Source organism: Coccinella septempunctata, chromosome 1 (genome assembly GCF_907165205.1).
Source record: "Coccinella septempunctata chromosome 1, icCocSept1.1, whole genome shotgun sequence".
Lineage (NCBI taxonomy): Eukaryota > Metazoa > Arthropoda > Insecta > Coleoptera > Coccinellidae > Coccinella > Coccinella septempunctata.
Window position 1 is genome coordinate 11,199,152 of NC_058189.1, and position 16,156 is coordinate 11,215,307.

Below are 16,156 nucleotides of genomic sequence, written 5' to 3' on the forward strand. Positions count from 1 at the left end.
ATTTGTCTACAGACACCCTGTATAATGAGTTATATTGGGTCTATTCCGGCTCACAAAGAGCAAATCTAATTAGCTGATGGCAAAAACGTAATCGCTATTATAGAGGTTACAATTATTATAGTCGAAACCAAGAAGATATAGAAAGGAGGCGCAATTCAGTTCAATGTCGAAGGGAAGGGTAATGAAGTATTGAGTGGATAGGTTATGCTACATTTACCGAAGTGGGTTCGTTTTCAGAGGAACAGCTTAGACGATGGTTAAGTTATGAAGAAGACAATTTAAAACTATTGTGCCAAAACGTTCTTTACCTAATGAAGAGCTGAAGAGGCTTTTACGAGTTGCCAAAGTTAGTGAATGAGAAGAAAATTCATTAAATTCATTGCAAGGCACCACCTAATTTTATGATAACTACGCCAATGAGCGCTGGTATTACATAGCGTGGCAATACGCGTATGGCCCCGAGTACTTTCGATCACTTATTGTATTACGCCTTCTCTTTATATATTCTTGGTCGATAAAATTGGAAGTTGAAGCGGTTAATATAACTTACACCTAGGAACTAGTAGAGATTGTTCATTCTATTGTCAAACTAAATTATTGATCTGCTCCAATCTTGTTTTGTTCCATGTTCAGGCTGTTATTTTCATTAGGGACATTACGGTAATGAAATGGGAAACATGGAATGAACATATTGCCAATTATTCACAAAGTTGGAATTGAACGGGTTTGTATTGAATTCGTAGAAATATACGAAATATATGAATGGATCGCTGCAATGCTATTTATCAATTTTGACCTAAATCCGACTCATTTATAGAGTTGAAAATTGAGGAATGAGAATTGAAAAAATCTCAAACTGTTGTTGCTAGTCCCATAAAACTCGTAAAATGTATTGCCACAATAACAATCTACACAACACACAAAAATTTGCGAACTTCAACGAGAGCATACAGTGAGATCTCCACTATTCAGAGAATGGTTTCCACTGCATCAAAAATAAGTTCTTATTGAAAAACTCTAGATGTCCAAACATCATTACTTTGGATGATATTTTATTTTTCAGAAAAAAAGTAGACAGGAAAGTAGTGGTGCTGGAAGCGGAGTTGAGATATTGGTCAATGAACCTTACACTGATGGGCCTGGCGGACAAGGACAATACACCCATAAAATATACCATGTAGGAAGTCATCTACCAGGTATTTAATTTTTCAATTTGTCAATTTTAACACCAGCACATCCTCGACTTATAGAAAAAAATGCCAATGACGTGTTTTGACAATATTTAGTGTGATACCGGAACACTCGGTATTCTTTAACTCAATATCTGGTTGTTGTTCCGCCTGGTGCTTATAGACCAGATTTTCTTGGCATTCTCTTAGATTTTATATAATATCATACAACATTATAGCTCTCTATTTGCATCATAAGAAATTCCCAGTTTATTTTCTATTGATTACCCAACAATCATCAAACACATTAATGGCTGTTTGATAGTTAAAATAATCGTTTGAAACGGTTTTCGTCTTGAATGATTATGCATTTATTCAACAATTATAGCATACATATACGGGGTGTATTTGAAGGTGAGGCTTTTTTTTTTCAACAGAAAGTAGAACTGGTCAAAATGAAGCGTTTCACCAAAAATTACCTATACAAAACTTTCAAAATAACAAAGTTGAAAATGATTACTGAAATAGATCCTAAAACTATCTCAGACCGTTTGTTAGCTGAATTATCGCAAATCAGTGGGAAAAAACTTATCTCCTGATTCGACCATGTTGTTTCGTTTAGGATATTGGCTCGTTCGATATTAACATGGTGATGAAAATGGAAACTTAGGATTGCCGAATTCTTCTCATTATTTTAAAATACCTAACTTACAAGATTTTATGAAATGGCTTATTTCGATGTCAACTGACAGAATAGACTTAGGACACAAGTGTAAAGAATAGAATGATACTTCAAAATCCCACCAATTAAATTCGTCTAAATTATTCACGAATTTTTTCACAATGGGCATGACAATCTTCTTGTTTGAACATTCCAACAATCGTCTTAAAAATGGGATGAAATAGGGAAACATCATAGCACTTTTCAACATAACTAACATAAGCACTTCCAAGAAACGGCCTCAATTTTCTACATTTTTTTTTTCATGCTAAATTGCACGATACAACAATTATGATTCTCTCAAAAGTGACTTGATGCATTTAATCCGATGAACTTGGTACTGAATCATTTATTGTCCAGCTATATGTTTATGTTTTGTTTCGTTTTTGCGATGCCGGAGTCACCTTTCACAGTACCGTACTTGAAACTCAATGAAATTTTGTCGAACTTCTAGGGGTTGTATCTTAGCCATCTTGGATATTTTCTAAAGACAATTTTTGGTTAAACGACTTATTTTGATGAGTTCTACCTTCTGTAAAAAAGCCTCACCTTTGAAAACACCCTGTATATAAAAGAAAGTTTGTTCTATATGAGTGCTCTACTAGACTACCTAATATTCTTCAGGATGAAGCAGGTGTTAGAGCATGAAATATGTATGCTACTCCTACTTCAATTGTTTCCAAATGATAACCAACAGTACCTCGGATTTTTGTCATCATTTCAGGATGGTTAAAAGGCATTCTACCAAAAACTGCGCTTATGGTTGAAGAAGAAGCGTGGAATGCATATCCTTATACAAAAACAAGATATACCTGTCCATTTGTAGAAAAGTTTTTTTTAGAAATCGAAACCTATTATTTTTCGGATAATGGACATCAAGATAATGTTTTCAAGTTGAATGGATCAGATCTTCGGAACAGAATAGTGGGTAAGAAAAAGAACTCTAATTGTCTAAAAAGCAAAACGATACCTTGGGTCATTTCTCAGCTTTTGGTAGGTATTTAAATTATTCTTACAAGTTTACATTGAAGATTAGATTAGGTTAGGTTAGGTCGACATCGACATCGAAGAAGAGTAGCGATACACGGTTTCGTTCATATTTGAGATCATCAATATAACTCAACAAACGATGACGACGAAATGAAACAGAGGACCTCTTGTTGAAATCTAGTTGCCGCATCGTAGTACTAGATCAATCGATGGCGGTACCTGGCGTTCAACGATCTAAGCTTTCTCTGCTTCATTTGGTCGGCATCATTGGTTGAGTTAGGCGGTACTGATGAGCTCAAATGTGAAACTGTTCTAACACTACCCTCCTTCGATGTCAGCACTCTCTCTACGGTATACTCGGCATTTATATTTCTGGCGATTTTGTTGAATTGAATAAAAAGTTAGGTTAGGTTTGTTGAAAATAGCAGAGTAAACACACTCTCTCTCTCTCGGTAATAAATTTAAGATATAAGTTCTGTTCAATTCAATGAAAAGTAGATTTGCAAAGCAAACATAAAAATCAGAGATCGGACACAAGGAGTTGTTTCGCCATATCAAGTTTTAAAAAAATTAATGTAAACCTACCCTACTTCATACGAACTGGGTTTGTAAGTTTTAACAGTTTAAACCCGCACTAGAAGAGACTGACGTTATGTTATTTCACTAATTCCATTAATGAGTTATCTGCAAATTTTGTCAAATGTTGATAGAAAATTACTTTCTACAGAATGGAATCTGTTAATGCAGTACGTATACGTAGGTTCGTGTTAATAAAAAGATTATAATTATTTTCAGATGTTATAGATGTCGTCAAGGATCAGTTATATGGTGGAGATTATGTGAAAGATGAAGATCCAAGTTTTTTCAAATCTGAAAAAACTGGTAGGGGCCCTTTGAATGAGAACTGGTTGGATGAGTATTGGAGAGAGGTAAAAGTTTTTTTTTTATCGTATTAGAAGGTGTTTGGCACTACTGAGATATAAACTCAATAAATAGAGTGACCCATTTTGAAAGATCCACTGAAATAGCTCAAAAAATGTTTCCAATTAAAGTTTCTTAGTCGTCAAAGCAAATATCTGACTTGGAGTTTGATTTCGAGGTCAAGTACCTACAGTTATAACACAATTTTTTTTAGGTTCAAGGAAAGCCGCAGCCACTGCCCAATGGAAAGTCTTTAATGTGTGCATATAAGTTGTGCAGAGTTGAATTTAGGTACTGGGGTATGCAGACAAAGATAGAAAAATTTATACATGATGTTGGTATGTCTTCTTTGATAATTCATCGCAACACTTGATTACTACTATACATTTTTCAGCCTTAAGAAAAACAATGGTGAGAGCACATAGGCAAGCATGGGCTTGGCAAGATGAATGGCATGGTTTATCTATGGAGGATATAAGAGAAATTGAAAAGCAAACTCAACTAGCTTTAAAAAGAAAAATGGGCCAATGTGATGATGAAGATGACTTTGGTGAGTAAACGCTGCAGGGCTGATTTTTCGCTGAATTGCAACTACTAGAGAGTACTAGAACGTAGAATTCTCAATTTGGAGTGTGATTTTTTTATGCAATCAAAATTCCTTCAGACACATAACAACCGTGGATTTAGGGCTTACTGGCCCACCGTTTTCGAAGCAGAGCGATCTGAGTCGAATCACCGTATCACCGCTTTGATTCGGCCGGATTTCGGTTTTCCATAGCAACGCTCCGCATCCGCTACTACAATAGCAATATGATGAATTGCATCGTTGCAAGCTGACTGCTCTTGAGTCCGCTTCGGAGTCGGTTGCCGGAACCCTTGAATATCATCAGATATTATGATCTGAATCGAACTAGTCACTTGGCATATTCAGGATGTCAAAGGAAATATCATCCAATTGAAGATTAGTGGATGCTGATTGTGGTTTCGGTCGCCGGAGCAACACCGCGTCCAATCCAATGGAAAATGGCGAAGGATCAACGGACCCAATTAGAGCACTTGAAGTCATCACACATCTCACTCCTCTACATCTAGTGATATATAGGGTAGCCCATGAGGCCATAAGGCATCTCTAAACGAGTACATCTCGAGTGTTTTTCAGGCAGAAACACTTGCAATCCAAAGATGCGTAGGCATATACCTGGAAAGAAACTAACAAAGATGTGACATTCTGATAGTCAAGCCGCTATCAAAGCACTGAACTCCTATGTCATCGACTCAAAGCTGATATGGGAGTGCCGAAGGCAACTCAATGAAATAGGCAAGAACAGCAAGGTGACTTTAGTCTGGTTTCCTCGTCACTCTGGAAACATTCGCCAGAAAATCAGCACAAACGCCACTTACTGGACCAGAAGCTTTCGGTGGTATAGGAAAATGCCCCTATAATACAGAGTTTCTGGAGATGGAAGAAACCAAAAGGAAAACACTCTGGAGGAATCTTCCAGGAATGGATCACTCCAAAACGTTGCTCCGGGATTTTAAAACTGCAAAATCCTCCTCACTGGGTTTCTCACAGGACATTGGGAATTCAAATGTAGATTGCAGCGACATGGTGATGACAGTTCGAAGTGAAAAGTTAATGCAGTCATTGTCATTCTTGAAGGGGATTTTGAGATTTTCGTCAAATAAATCCTTTTTTCTCAGTTTAAAGTTGTTTTCTCTCAATTTTGAAGATTGGTTGTCGGAACTGGATTCAAGTGTGCTAATTATTATCAATTTTAGGTCAATAAATGTCATGAAGTATTATTATAATATATGAAAAAAATTCCGACTTTGTTCTGAATCAGCTGATAAAAGAGAGCAATATTTTTCGAATCCGAACTTCTTGGCTCTTTCCACGATCACAATAGAAGGAAATTAATTATATGGAAAGCCACAACTATGATAGCTTGCCTACTCCATTATATACAATGGCTAAATATGCATCATTGATGCTAATAAAACAGTTGAACTGGAAATCACAAATCATTTTCTAAATGAATTTTGTGTGAATGTTATCGAAATTCATATGTTCATCAACTAATTAGGTGAAAAAATTCCTCTCTGTGGGAAACAGATTGGTTTTTCGTGTAAATCCTTTCATTTTGAGGTTATATGTGCAGGTTAATAAATTCACCTTCTGTTCTTCGTCACCAATTTGAAATGTACAAAAATTTTACTGTGCTATGAGTACGAGTAAATATGTCCTTAAACATAGTTGTAATCAAAGATTTCCTCAGAGGATGCAAATAATGAAAACTTTACTAAGCTTTCCCCATTGTAACGAGATAGATTAAGATATTTTCAACAGATTAAGATATATTTTTTATAAAAACTGTTATTGAAACACCAAAATATTCTCCGTTCCTCGGTGTAAACAAACAAAAGTGTATTAACTTTTTATTTACAAAAATTGACATCAGGGGGCGTATCGCTTGTTTGGAATTCCCAATTGTCGCCTTAGCAAAGCATATGATGAGAATGGGTTTATCAGAAATTGAGGGGTGTAGTTTTTATGAGGAAGGGGAGGAAACTTCACCAACGCTCGGCACAGCTACAGGAAATGATGCCAGCTGCTGCCTTATTCTCACGCAGGGAAGCAATCGTGCACTAACCTAATCTTCGTTTACCGAACCGGAAATTTTGGAACAAACCGGCAACTGATGTGTTTTCGTCGGAGTATGATCTCCATCAGTTTAAAATGGGAGTAAACAGGCTACCATTTACCGTTCGAGGTGACATAGCATCCTGAATGATGGCGAGTGGCTAATTCGATCGTCCAGATCCGTAAAATTTGTTGGCATTTTTATCGACGGGTATTGTGAGTCTGAATTAATCCTGATTTCTAATTACCATTTCATAAAATTAGGCGCTAAAATTCATTTCGCTATCTATGTATCAAAATTCATTTTGATTCTGAATGAGCTTCAACAATGTGTAAGTTCATTAGTTACAGTTTTATAGATCAGTTGTTTTATTTATTGGCAGATGAAGATGACAATCTTAATAATAGCACACAAAAAGAAGATCCTGGAAAAACGTTAGCAGCCACGTTTGGTAGTATAGAGGTTAACGAAGATAGTCCCATTCTTCAGAAGAAGAAAGAAATTCCCGTCATTCAGACTGGTAGTTCTGATGGTGAACTCAGTAACGAAGAAGACCGTCATTCGGCTAAATTAGTCCTCAAGTAAGTTGTTCAGTATCTCATTATTCAATTACATATAATTAACTTGAAACATTGTCCTGAAAGCAAAAAATTATCATGAATAAATTAATTAAAATTTTCAGACGCGATGAAAAATGGCAATGCTCAAGAACTGTACATTCCCCAAGTTCCTCGTCCATCAAAAGCTTCGATTTGCAGGTAGCCAATTGGAGAATAGAAAGTTTAGGAAGGGATTCTGAATCTGGATCGGATGAAGAATTTTTCGATTGCGAAGGTAGTAGCTGCATACCCTAATTTGACATAAGTTGGGATTTATTGATTTAATATTGGAATTCATTTTCAAACAAAAGTTAGCTGAGTGTTTTGCAAATTCTTTTAGTTAGGTATATTTGAATCTGAAGCATATAAAAATATAATTGCATATTCTGAGGAATATAATAACAAAGCATAAGAATGCTCAAGAAAATAGGAAAACAGGTTTTTCGCCAAGTTGTCATCATTCTGGCATATTGGATACAGTTCATTTCGATCTACCTCAAAAATATACTAGTACAACATTCCTTATTTTCAAAAATATTGTTAAAATCGAGATTATGTAATAAATCTGTGATAAATAAATTGATGTTATTGTTGGATTATCATTATGGAAGTTTCATTAAGAATTTAGTAACATATTAATAGTGATAATAAAATCATTCAGTATTAATGGAATTCATAGTCACTGACTCATTTAATACAAAATTATTTCTGGCAAGGTAAAGATTTCAGTGCCATTGGCGTAAAATCTTCCTGGGAAAAAAGTGGTGTGACTATTTAGATACATGTTTTTCACCAATAATAAGACTAAGGTTTTCTTCTTTGATATACGAGAAGCGTCAACAAAATGAAATTGAAGTTTATTCCTCGTGATGAACAAAACGATACTTTATCTCCCTCCAGTGCAAGATGAGCTTTGAATGGGATATCCGACAAAGTACAAGATCATACTCGCACAGGGCAATCTCAATGACTCCCAGTCTATTTACCAACCAACGGCTAGGATTTTCTAGAACCAATGAAAAAGATCTATAATGGCGGTCTTCACAGGACATTGCAGGCTCAGAGCAAAAACTAGCATTGTAAATGAATCACTCAGCAGGCTCTGCCTAGAGTAGGGCGAAACGATTGAGCACATCCTCTCTGACTGCCCGGCGGCAGACAGGGTCAGACTTAAAGTCTTTGGCTCTCCCTCGCTGAATCCAGGGGTACTCAAGAATCACTCCCCCTCTGACATCATCTCCTTCCTGAGTATAATGGGATTGGAGGGAGAAGTTTAACTCTCTGAGCTTGTTTGTGTGCCACAATAGACCGCTTTGGTCGCGGCGGCAGGTTTACTGGGTCCGACCAACACACCAACAATCTGTAAAGTACAAGATCAATGTCTCTAAAACTGTGGAATCAATTTGAACTAAAACATCACTTTACTCGTAGCTTTCAAATTGGGATGCATATGTGAAATTCAGTTCGATACCAGTTTGAGTGGAGATTATAATTTAAAAAACCAAATAAACACGCTTTGATAATATATCAAAGCGAAGTGAACAGTAAAAAATAATTTTTAAATATGAAGAGTTATGACAATTGAAAAACAATTGAATTAAAATTACTTTTGAAAAAACAAAATAAAAATTGAGTTATTGACGAAATACGTCGAATTTAGTGAAAAAAATCGTGGGATAATTAATATTAAATGTAGAAGACAGGGAGATAGAAAAGTTACAACAAAAATTTAGGCGCATTTCAAGTTGAACCTCAGTTTAAGTTTGAACCCCGCTCAACTTTGACAATTCCGTTTAATTTCGACTGGGATCAATGCTGTACTCGGCTCGAATTTGAACTGTACAACCGGGCCCTAGTTAATTGCACCTTGATGGCCGTTTTCACTGTTTCAGTAAACGATGATTGAATTCTGAAACAACGGTTGAGCATAGAATTTCTTGAACTAAACATGGTTTCACGTCCATTTGTATAATCAAATTTAAAATCCGTTTAAGATTAAAGTTTCCTTTACAGCGGGTTTCATAAAACTTTTATTGTCCGATCAACGATTTGACAGTCACTCGATTTCTCAAACGAAATCACTGAAACCTTTTCATTTCTGGATTTATTGAAGAATTAGCAATTGAGAATAATTTAATGGATATCATTGTATGAACATCATAATTCGATGCGATAGGTAATGATATTCTGAATGATCATGACTGAATTTGGAATTCTCCTCAATTTGGGTTATCAGAACATATGTGAGTTTAAACTGAATAATTATGAGTTCCATTCATGAATTTTTCAAATGCACCGCGGAAACTATTCAAAATCATTCTTCAAATATGAGGATTTAAAATTTAAATAGCTTCGTTTCTAGTTAACGATTTGGCAACAGTGCCTACTGGAAAATAAAAAGAACAATGGCTTGTTTATAAAATAACAGCTGTTGATAAGGCGCGTACTCACTGGCCAGCCTCAACAGCAACCGACCATATTAATCCCATAAAATTTTTACGACCTTCCTCGTTCATCGAAGACTTCATAGACAGCCATATTTGTCTATCTCATCAAGATAGTGCATTTGTTGTTCTTTATTATCAACGCATATTTCAGTCGATGTTGCCAACTTGTGCAATAGATACGAAACGCTTCAAATTTTAAATACCCATTTTTATTTTTCATTTTTAAGTACTTAAAATATTTTTTTTTTTGGGAAACGGTTGAAATGGTATTTTCAAAATGTGACGTTTCAGAGATATTTCATAAAAAATACATCATTTTCGTCAGAAGGAGTATTCCCTGGTCCCTGGTGTCGATTGAAAACAAATTGACCTCTACTGGTCCATCAAGCGTTGATTTCCCGATCAAGCTTTATAAAACCAGGGGTTAGAGCAATTTTCAGTAGCTTTAAAGGAAGCTTTGAAATTAAAGGTGCTTTAAAGTTTGATTATGAAACTGACCGTAAGAATTCAATCATTGGTTACCGAAATGGTGCAAACGGTCATAAGCCCTTTCTCTATAATTTGACTTATTTTGTGTTCAAATTAATTTTTATTTCACTCAACAGACAAAGCAGATGTCAATGTTAGAAAGAGTTTCATTTTTTATCTTAGTTCAAGTTAAGCGGAGTTAATCACCGTTTTGTGAAATTGGCCCTGAATTTGATTATGAAACCGAACGTTAGTATCTGAGTAATGGAATAGGTGGCTCTTATAGTTAGTGTTATATACAATGGCTATACTATATTTAGTTACTGTAGTGTTTTAATAACTCTGAAGATCTTGGATGAGATACTGGAACAAACTTTCAATGAAATTGTATTGTCATCGGATCTTAAAACGTGTGCAAATAATTTCAGGTAAATCCGACTGCGAAATTGGTGGAAATTTAAAGATTACACTACAGAAAGGCAGTGGCGGCTCGTGATCCAGTTCACTAGGGGGCTACTTTCAGAATAATAATAAAAATATGAAATTTTAAAACCAGTTTTCCGCAAAATTTGATGCAATTTATAATTCTTTTTAAAACATATCTGTTCTTATCTACTTGCTCGTTGTGCTTAATAATATTATTCCGGTAAGCTGAATCTAATTGAGCAGCGGTATCAGTCGTACCCAGAAAAGCTAATTCTGTCGAACTTTTTACATGCTTGGCAGATAGCTCATGCTTCTTAATTTTTTCATTAAGGTGCTTCAAATCTCTAAATCCTGCCCTTGCCCATACGTTATCACTTGTTATACACTTGTCTTGTGAATCGTCTTGCGTAAGAAGTTTTTGGAGTTTTATCTGCCTGGGTTGAATTTAAATCGGAAGTCGGTCTACCCAGCAGTTTAATACGGCTTCTTTCCGCCAGCGAAAGCCTCGCGAAATCAGTTTTTAAAATATTTTGAACACTATTGTCCGCCATGATTTCAAAACGTAAACAAATACGAACACTCGCTAGGTTGTCTATACGCTAGCGGGCAGCGGCTAGACTGAAGCGGATAGTATAGGGGCGACTTTTATCGTAGCCCTTTTACTCCTTAAAATGACGGACACGAAGAGTTGCGGCCGGAGCCGAATGACTGTCCGAATGCAAGAATTCGGGGCTATACGATTCATCGCCCATGCAGGGACGAACTGCTAGATTATGATTGAAATAAACAAAACTGCAGGAGTCGCATGAAAGTTTTACATTAATAAATTATATAAATAACAGTGGAATGTAATATTTTCATAAAAAATCGTATGGGAAGGTAAATAGCATAAAAGGATTGATTTCTTGTATGGGGGGCTGTAGCCCTATAGCCCTCACAGACCAGCCGCCACTGCAGAAAGGTCAAGTTAATAAATTCAAAAAAATATGTAAACAACAAATATAAAAAAGTGGGTTATGACCGTCATGAGTTATTTAACCACGACACGTACGTCTTTCGCAATCACAGTAGTATGTGAATGAGGGCACAGCCTTCTAAAGTACTCTCTATAGACGGTTGTGATAAAGGTATGAAGGTAAACCGAATTCTTTGGTACCGAACGAAAATATGAACAAGTAAGGCAATTATAGAGCAGGTAAAAATAGGAACGTCTGTCCGTAAGCTATAGAAAATAGAAAATCTTCCTTTAGATTCTATAATCAGCTCACATTGGCGGAGCTATCATAAAATTAGGCGGTAGTGTGCCATGAATTCAAATAATTTAATTGTCATCTACTAACTGAAAATTTCTTGAGCACTTTAAATGACGTAGTCCTCAAATAAACGTTTTCGCACAAAAGGTGAATATATTTTAAATTATGTTCTTCGTAACTTTGCCCATCATATACCTGTCTACGCCACTGTTAATAAACCGTTTACTGTCAGTGCTCTTGACCTTGCCACCTTCTACGTCATCATCTTTCCAATCGGCTTTGAACTGAATTCCATATGATTTCCGACTGGGAAAGAGAATTGATGGCAACTTAGGATGTCCTTTTTTCATCATCTTGTAACTTCGAGGATTTTTTTATGAAATGGTTCATTTTGAAAGATTTCCCACTGAAAGAAAAATACTTTTGAGACACCAAAAATATTTCATCAATAAAATTCGACTCAATGGGGTAAAATTGCGAAAGCACTAATAGCCCTCTCAGCACGAAGAATGTTTACCCTTTTTTCACAATACACCAAATTTTTCAAATGAGCCAAATTTATTCAGATAGTTTCAACATTTCGTTGGTAATGATTAGGAGCTAACATCCCGTATCATTTAAACAATTCACTCCATTAATTGTGAATGTGGCTTCATAGGTGAACAAAAGATATGTCAGCTCTCTACGATAATGTCTTTAAAACTTCAATCTCTCTATTTCCCGAATATATTTCTTGATTCTGCCATTTGAGTCGATAAGCCGTTTTCAGTTATTCTATCCAGTGTTCTGAACCAATCTTCACAATCACTGAGAAATTATATTTCATCTGTTTTCACGCGGCTGACAGCCGCCTTTCAGGTCCGTAGGTACTCAAAATTTCATGGAATCGCATCGGACTTAAGGGGCCGATCATTCCCGTCATACTAAATATTTTATTGAAAAAATTTTTTGCGAAATCAAGCTCTACTTCTTTCAAATCACTTCAAAAAATCGCCTTTGAGGACACCCATTACATTTTATATACGCGATAGATTTTGAAGAGAGCTTACGATTGAAACTCAAATGATATTAGGCCATTTGAAATGTTACTAGCCTTAAATTTAAAAAAAAATATGGTATTTGATTGCACTCACTCACTATATATCATCTATAAATGAACCTTTTTCCTGTTATTCTGCAAGAGCTATTGTCGAAAAACCTTTCCAGAGGGTTACTGTAGCTCAGTAATTCATTTCGAGCATAAGTTTATTCGAAAAACACTCTATATTTCTTAGTCTTATATTTAGAATTACTAGTTTACTGAGAAGGAGCGTGCCCACCCTAGTCCTCCTGCCTGTCCATCCCATTAACTTTATCAAAAAAATCATCCTGTGAAGCAGGCGGGTACTGCTAGCTATGCAAATTTCTTCATCAATCAGCAATAATTGTTTTAATCTCTCCATCTATTCTCCTTTTCTGGAACAGAACAGGATAGGATGAAACAAAGTGGAATTCAAATATGCAATGCGCTTACTCCAAATTTCTAAATTTTTTCTGGACATTACAGATCCAACTTTACTAGCAAAATGGAGCTCTTTAGAAATCTTATGCGGAGATGATAATGAAAACACTTCATCAACTATTGTTGTAGAGAAAGACGGTAGGTATATATATATATCTACACCAAATGATTGCAATTTTCTGATGATAACCTATTTTTGCAGAAGATAGCATATTCTCTCAATCATATCTTCAGAGAGTTGCCAGCGAAAGAGGTTCGAGAAGAATAATGCAGAGGAACAAAGTGAATTCCTTGGATGCTAGTTTCACAGATTCGCCCACTGCTTCTCCTGCACATTTTTCTTGTAACACAACAGTATTATTATTAGTAATGCATGCTGGGAGTGTACTAGGTAAAAATTCCAGTATGTTCTCTAATTTATTGTCGTTTTATTATTTTCATACTTTGAAAATACACAGTACCAAATTGTTCAGTTACTTTCTCCGCGTTATTTGTATTAAAAACATTTACCTGGATTGGATTAATTGTGCTAAAACGGTGGATAAGGCTGTAACAAAATAGCGCACGCGTTGATTTGCGAAATATTGGGGGAGAGAATATTGTTGCAATATGAACAAAAATATCTTACATTCTGTTGAAATTAGATGAAGAGAAACCTGAATTTCAGTTTTGAGCCAAAATGCACTTAGATTTATATTAGACATCATATTTTTCAGATGCTAACGTGGATATGACTGCGAAGAAATCCGATGTAACGACATTCAGAGGTGCTTTCGAATCGGTTATGAGGCAGCATTATCCGTCTTTAATTGGCCACATAGCAATACGTCTCGTTTCGTGTCCTTCAATTTGTACAGAGAGCTTAGCAATCGTTTCTAGGTAAGCAATATGGAAGTTTCGTAGTGAGAACTTTTTAGATGGTATCGATTCCAATGTAGATAAGATTTTGTTCGTTGCAATCGAGTGGATCATTTTTTTTTAATGTTAACCTACACGGCTCACTTCTGGTCGTTTATCATAAAAAATTAACATTTTATCCAATCAAAAAAAGATTCGGATATTTGGTAAAACTGAAAACGTAAAATTTTTTGCATTGCGAAGGAAATGCCGTACATGTAGTGCTTAGCTGCCAGCCATCGATAAGATTAATAATGTAAAACCAATGCAGAGATTGCAGGGTAGAGGGACACCATCTCATTGCGAGAAATTTTCATATTGTTTTTCGAATTTGTTCTTAGTGATCTCAACTGATTGAAGTTTATTTTTTCAGCTTAAGCCCGTACAGTTTTGATGTATCTCCTTCTTGTACAGATGTTCCTCAAATCACACATGACTCAATACCTATTGGTGCTATACCTATTTTGGCTTCATCGCCTCCAGAATATACTGAAGCTGTTTCTAGGACAATCAATTTAGCTAATACAACTTATCAAGGTATAATAATCAATATCTTTTTTTGCTGGAACATAAATGGGATAATATACTAAACCCAAATTGAACTAGGGATGGAAAGTTATTTCACATTTTTCATCTTAAAAATGAATCAAATCAGAAATGAAGTAACTCTTTATTTTGTATTATAGAAATTTGAGTTAAAAACATGATTGTTACAGATTTCTTGAGATCGGACGAAGGCAGAGGATTCAGTGGGCAAGTGAGTTTGGTAGCTGACTCTATTGGTTCTATTTTAGCATATGATGCGCTGTGTCGAGTAATGAAGCTACAGTCAAGACACGGTAGTGAAAATAGTATTTTGGAAAATGATTATCTACATAAAGGTGAGTGTAGAGCGAAAATATCATTTGTTTGAGTATTCTAGGCTTGTAAAGTAAGGCTTCATCACCCAATCCCCTATCAATAAGTCCTTAGTAACACACAGATCATTTCGAATTTTATTATCAGTAATGATTAGTGAGCCGCCGCATCTACTTTACCTGTATAGATATTTATCATCAGTCACGTGGGGTGAGTTGTATAGGCTGGCATTATCTTCGAACTTACATTTACCTTATAGGCGGATATCATACCGACCTTATGGAGAATACTACCAAAATTTATTTGACCGCCTTTTTCTACTCACATAGAATATCTGTGCAGTTTCATTTCTGTCAGTTTTCTGGTTTCTGAGAAAAAAATAATATCAATTCCAGGTGCCTCCCTTAAAGGGCTGTCTATGCGCATCGACAGCTCAAAAAAAACAGGGTGTCCCGGGAAGAATGCGACCCCCAAAGAACTAATTCAAAATAAAAATTCTAAATCTCTACTTGTTACTGTCATACACAGGGTAATCAATAAACATTCCCTTATGAGTGAAACTTCATAGTTCAATATATCTCATCGAAAGAATTATTTCGAATTTTGCAGTTCTGTCACTCTTTATGACTTCCTTTACTTGACATTTTCTTCAAATCCGTCTTATTTTTATGATTTTCGATCAACTGAAAAAAGCCATTTAAACAATCAAATTTTACATCAAACCTCCCCCATTTGGCGATTTGTTCTGTTAACAGATTAAGACATGCATTTTCAATATTCTTGAGAAGAATATACCTACGGATATGATTGATATGTATTTTTTTGTGAGACAGGTGGCTTGGCCTCTTCGATCCCCTGATCTGACACCGTTAGATTATTTTTTATATGGAGCGCTTAAACAAGAGGCCTATACAGTACAGATAAATAGTAGAGAGCAACTGCTACAAAGAATTATTGATGCTTTCGATATTATTAAATCCCAATTGAACACGAAAGAAAAAGATGTGATACAACTATATCAACGTGTTCAGAAAAATGGAATGGAGGGATACTATTTTGAACAATTCCTGAACTGAAAATGTTTCCATTCATTTCATTTGCTATTTTTTGTTTTATATATATCATCCAGTTTCAATTATGAAAATTTTTTTTATAATTTGATATCCTGATCTGAACTCTATTCTTAAACACTAGTATTCATTTTCATTCATAAAAATCATATTGTCCATGCACAAGTCTGAAATTTTGCTTGTATGGTTCTGCT

The 16,156-nt window shown here is 35.5% G+C and overlaps 1 protein-coding gene across 10 annotated transcripts in view; it reads left to right on the forward strand.

The window, feature by feature from the left end:
- The window catches only part of LOC123309446 (protein retinal degeneration B), a 57,848-nt gene that overhangs the window by 14,378 nt on the left and 27,314 nt on the right, over positions 1–16,156 (forward strand). For all 10 annotated transcript variants that reach the window (XM_044892592.1, XM_044892641.1, XM_044892634.1 and 7 more), the window contains 12 exons: positions 1,064–1,196; positions 2,615–2,818; positions 3,676–3,809; positions 4,016–4,139; positions 4,196–4,351; positions 6,826–7,024; positions 7,126–7,277; positions 13,183–13,275; positions 13,340–13,528; positions 13,854–14,016; positions 14,408–14,571; positions 14,751–14,915. In XM_044892592.1, coding sequence (XP_044748527.1) covers positions 1,064–1,196; positions 2,615–2,818; positions 3,676–3,809; positions 4,016–4,139; positions 4,196–4,351; positions 6,826–7,024; positions 7,126–7,277; positions 13,183–13,275; positions 13,340–13,528; positions 13,854–14,016; positions 14,408–14,571; positions 14,751–14,915 — 1,876 coding nt within the window. The remainder of the gene's footprint in view (positions 1–1,063; positions 1,197–2,614; positions 2,819–3,675; positions 3,810–4,015; positions 4,140–4,195; positions 4,352–6,825; positions 7,025–7,125; positions 7,278–13,182; positions 13,276–13,339; positions 13,529–13,853; positions 14,017–14,407; positions 14,572–14,750; positions 14,916–16,156) is intronic.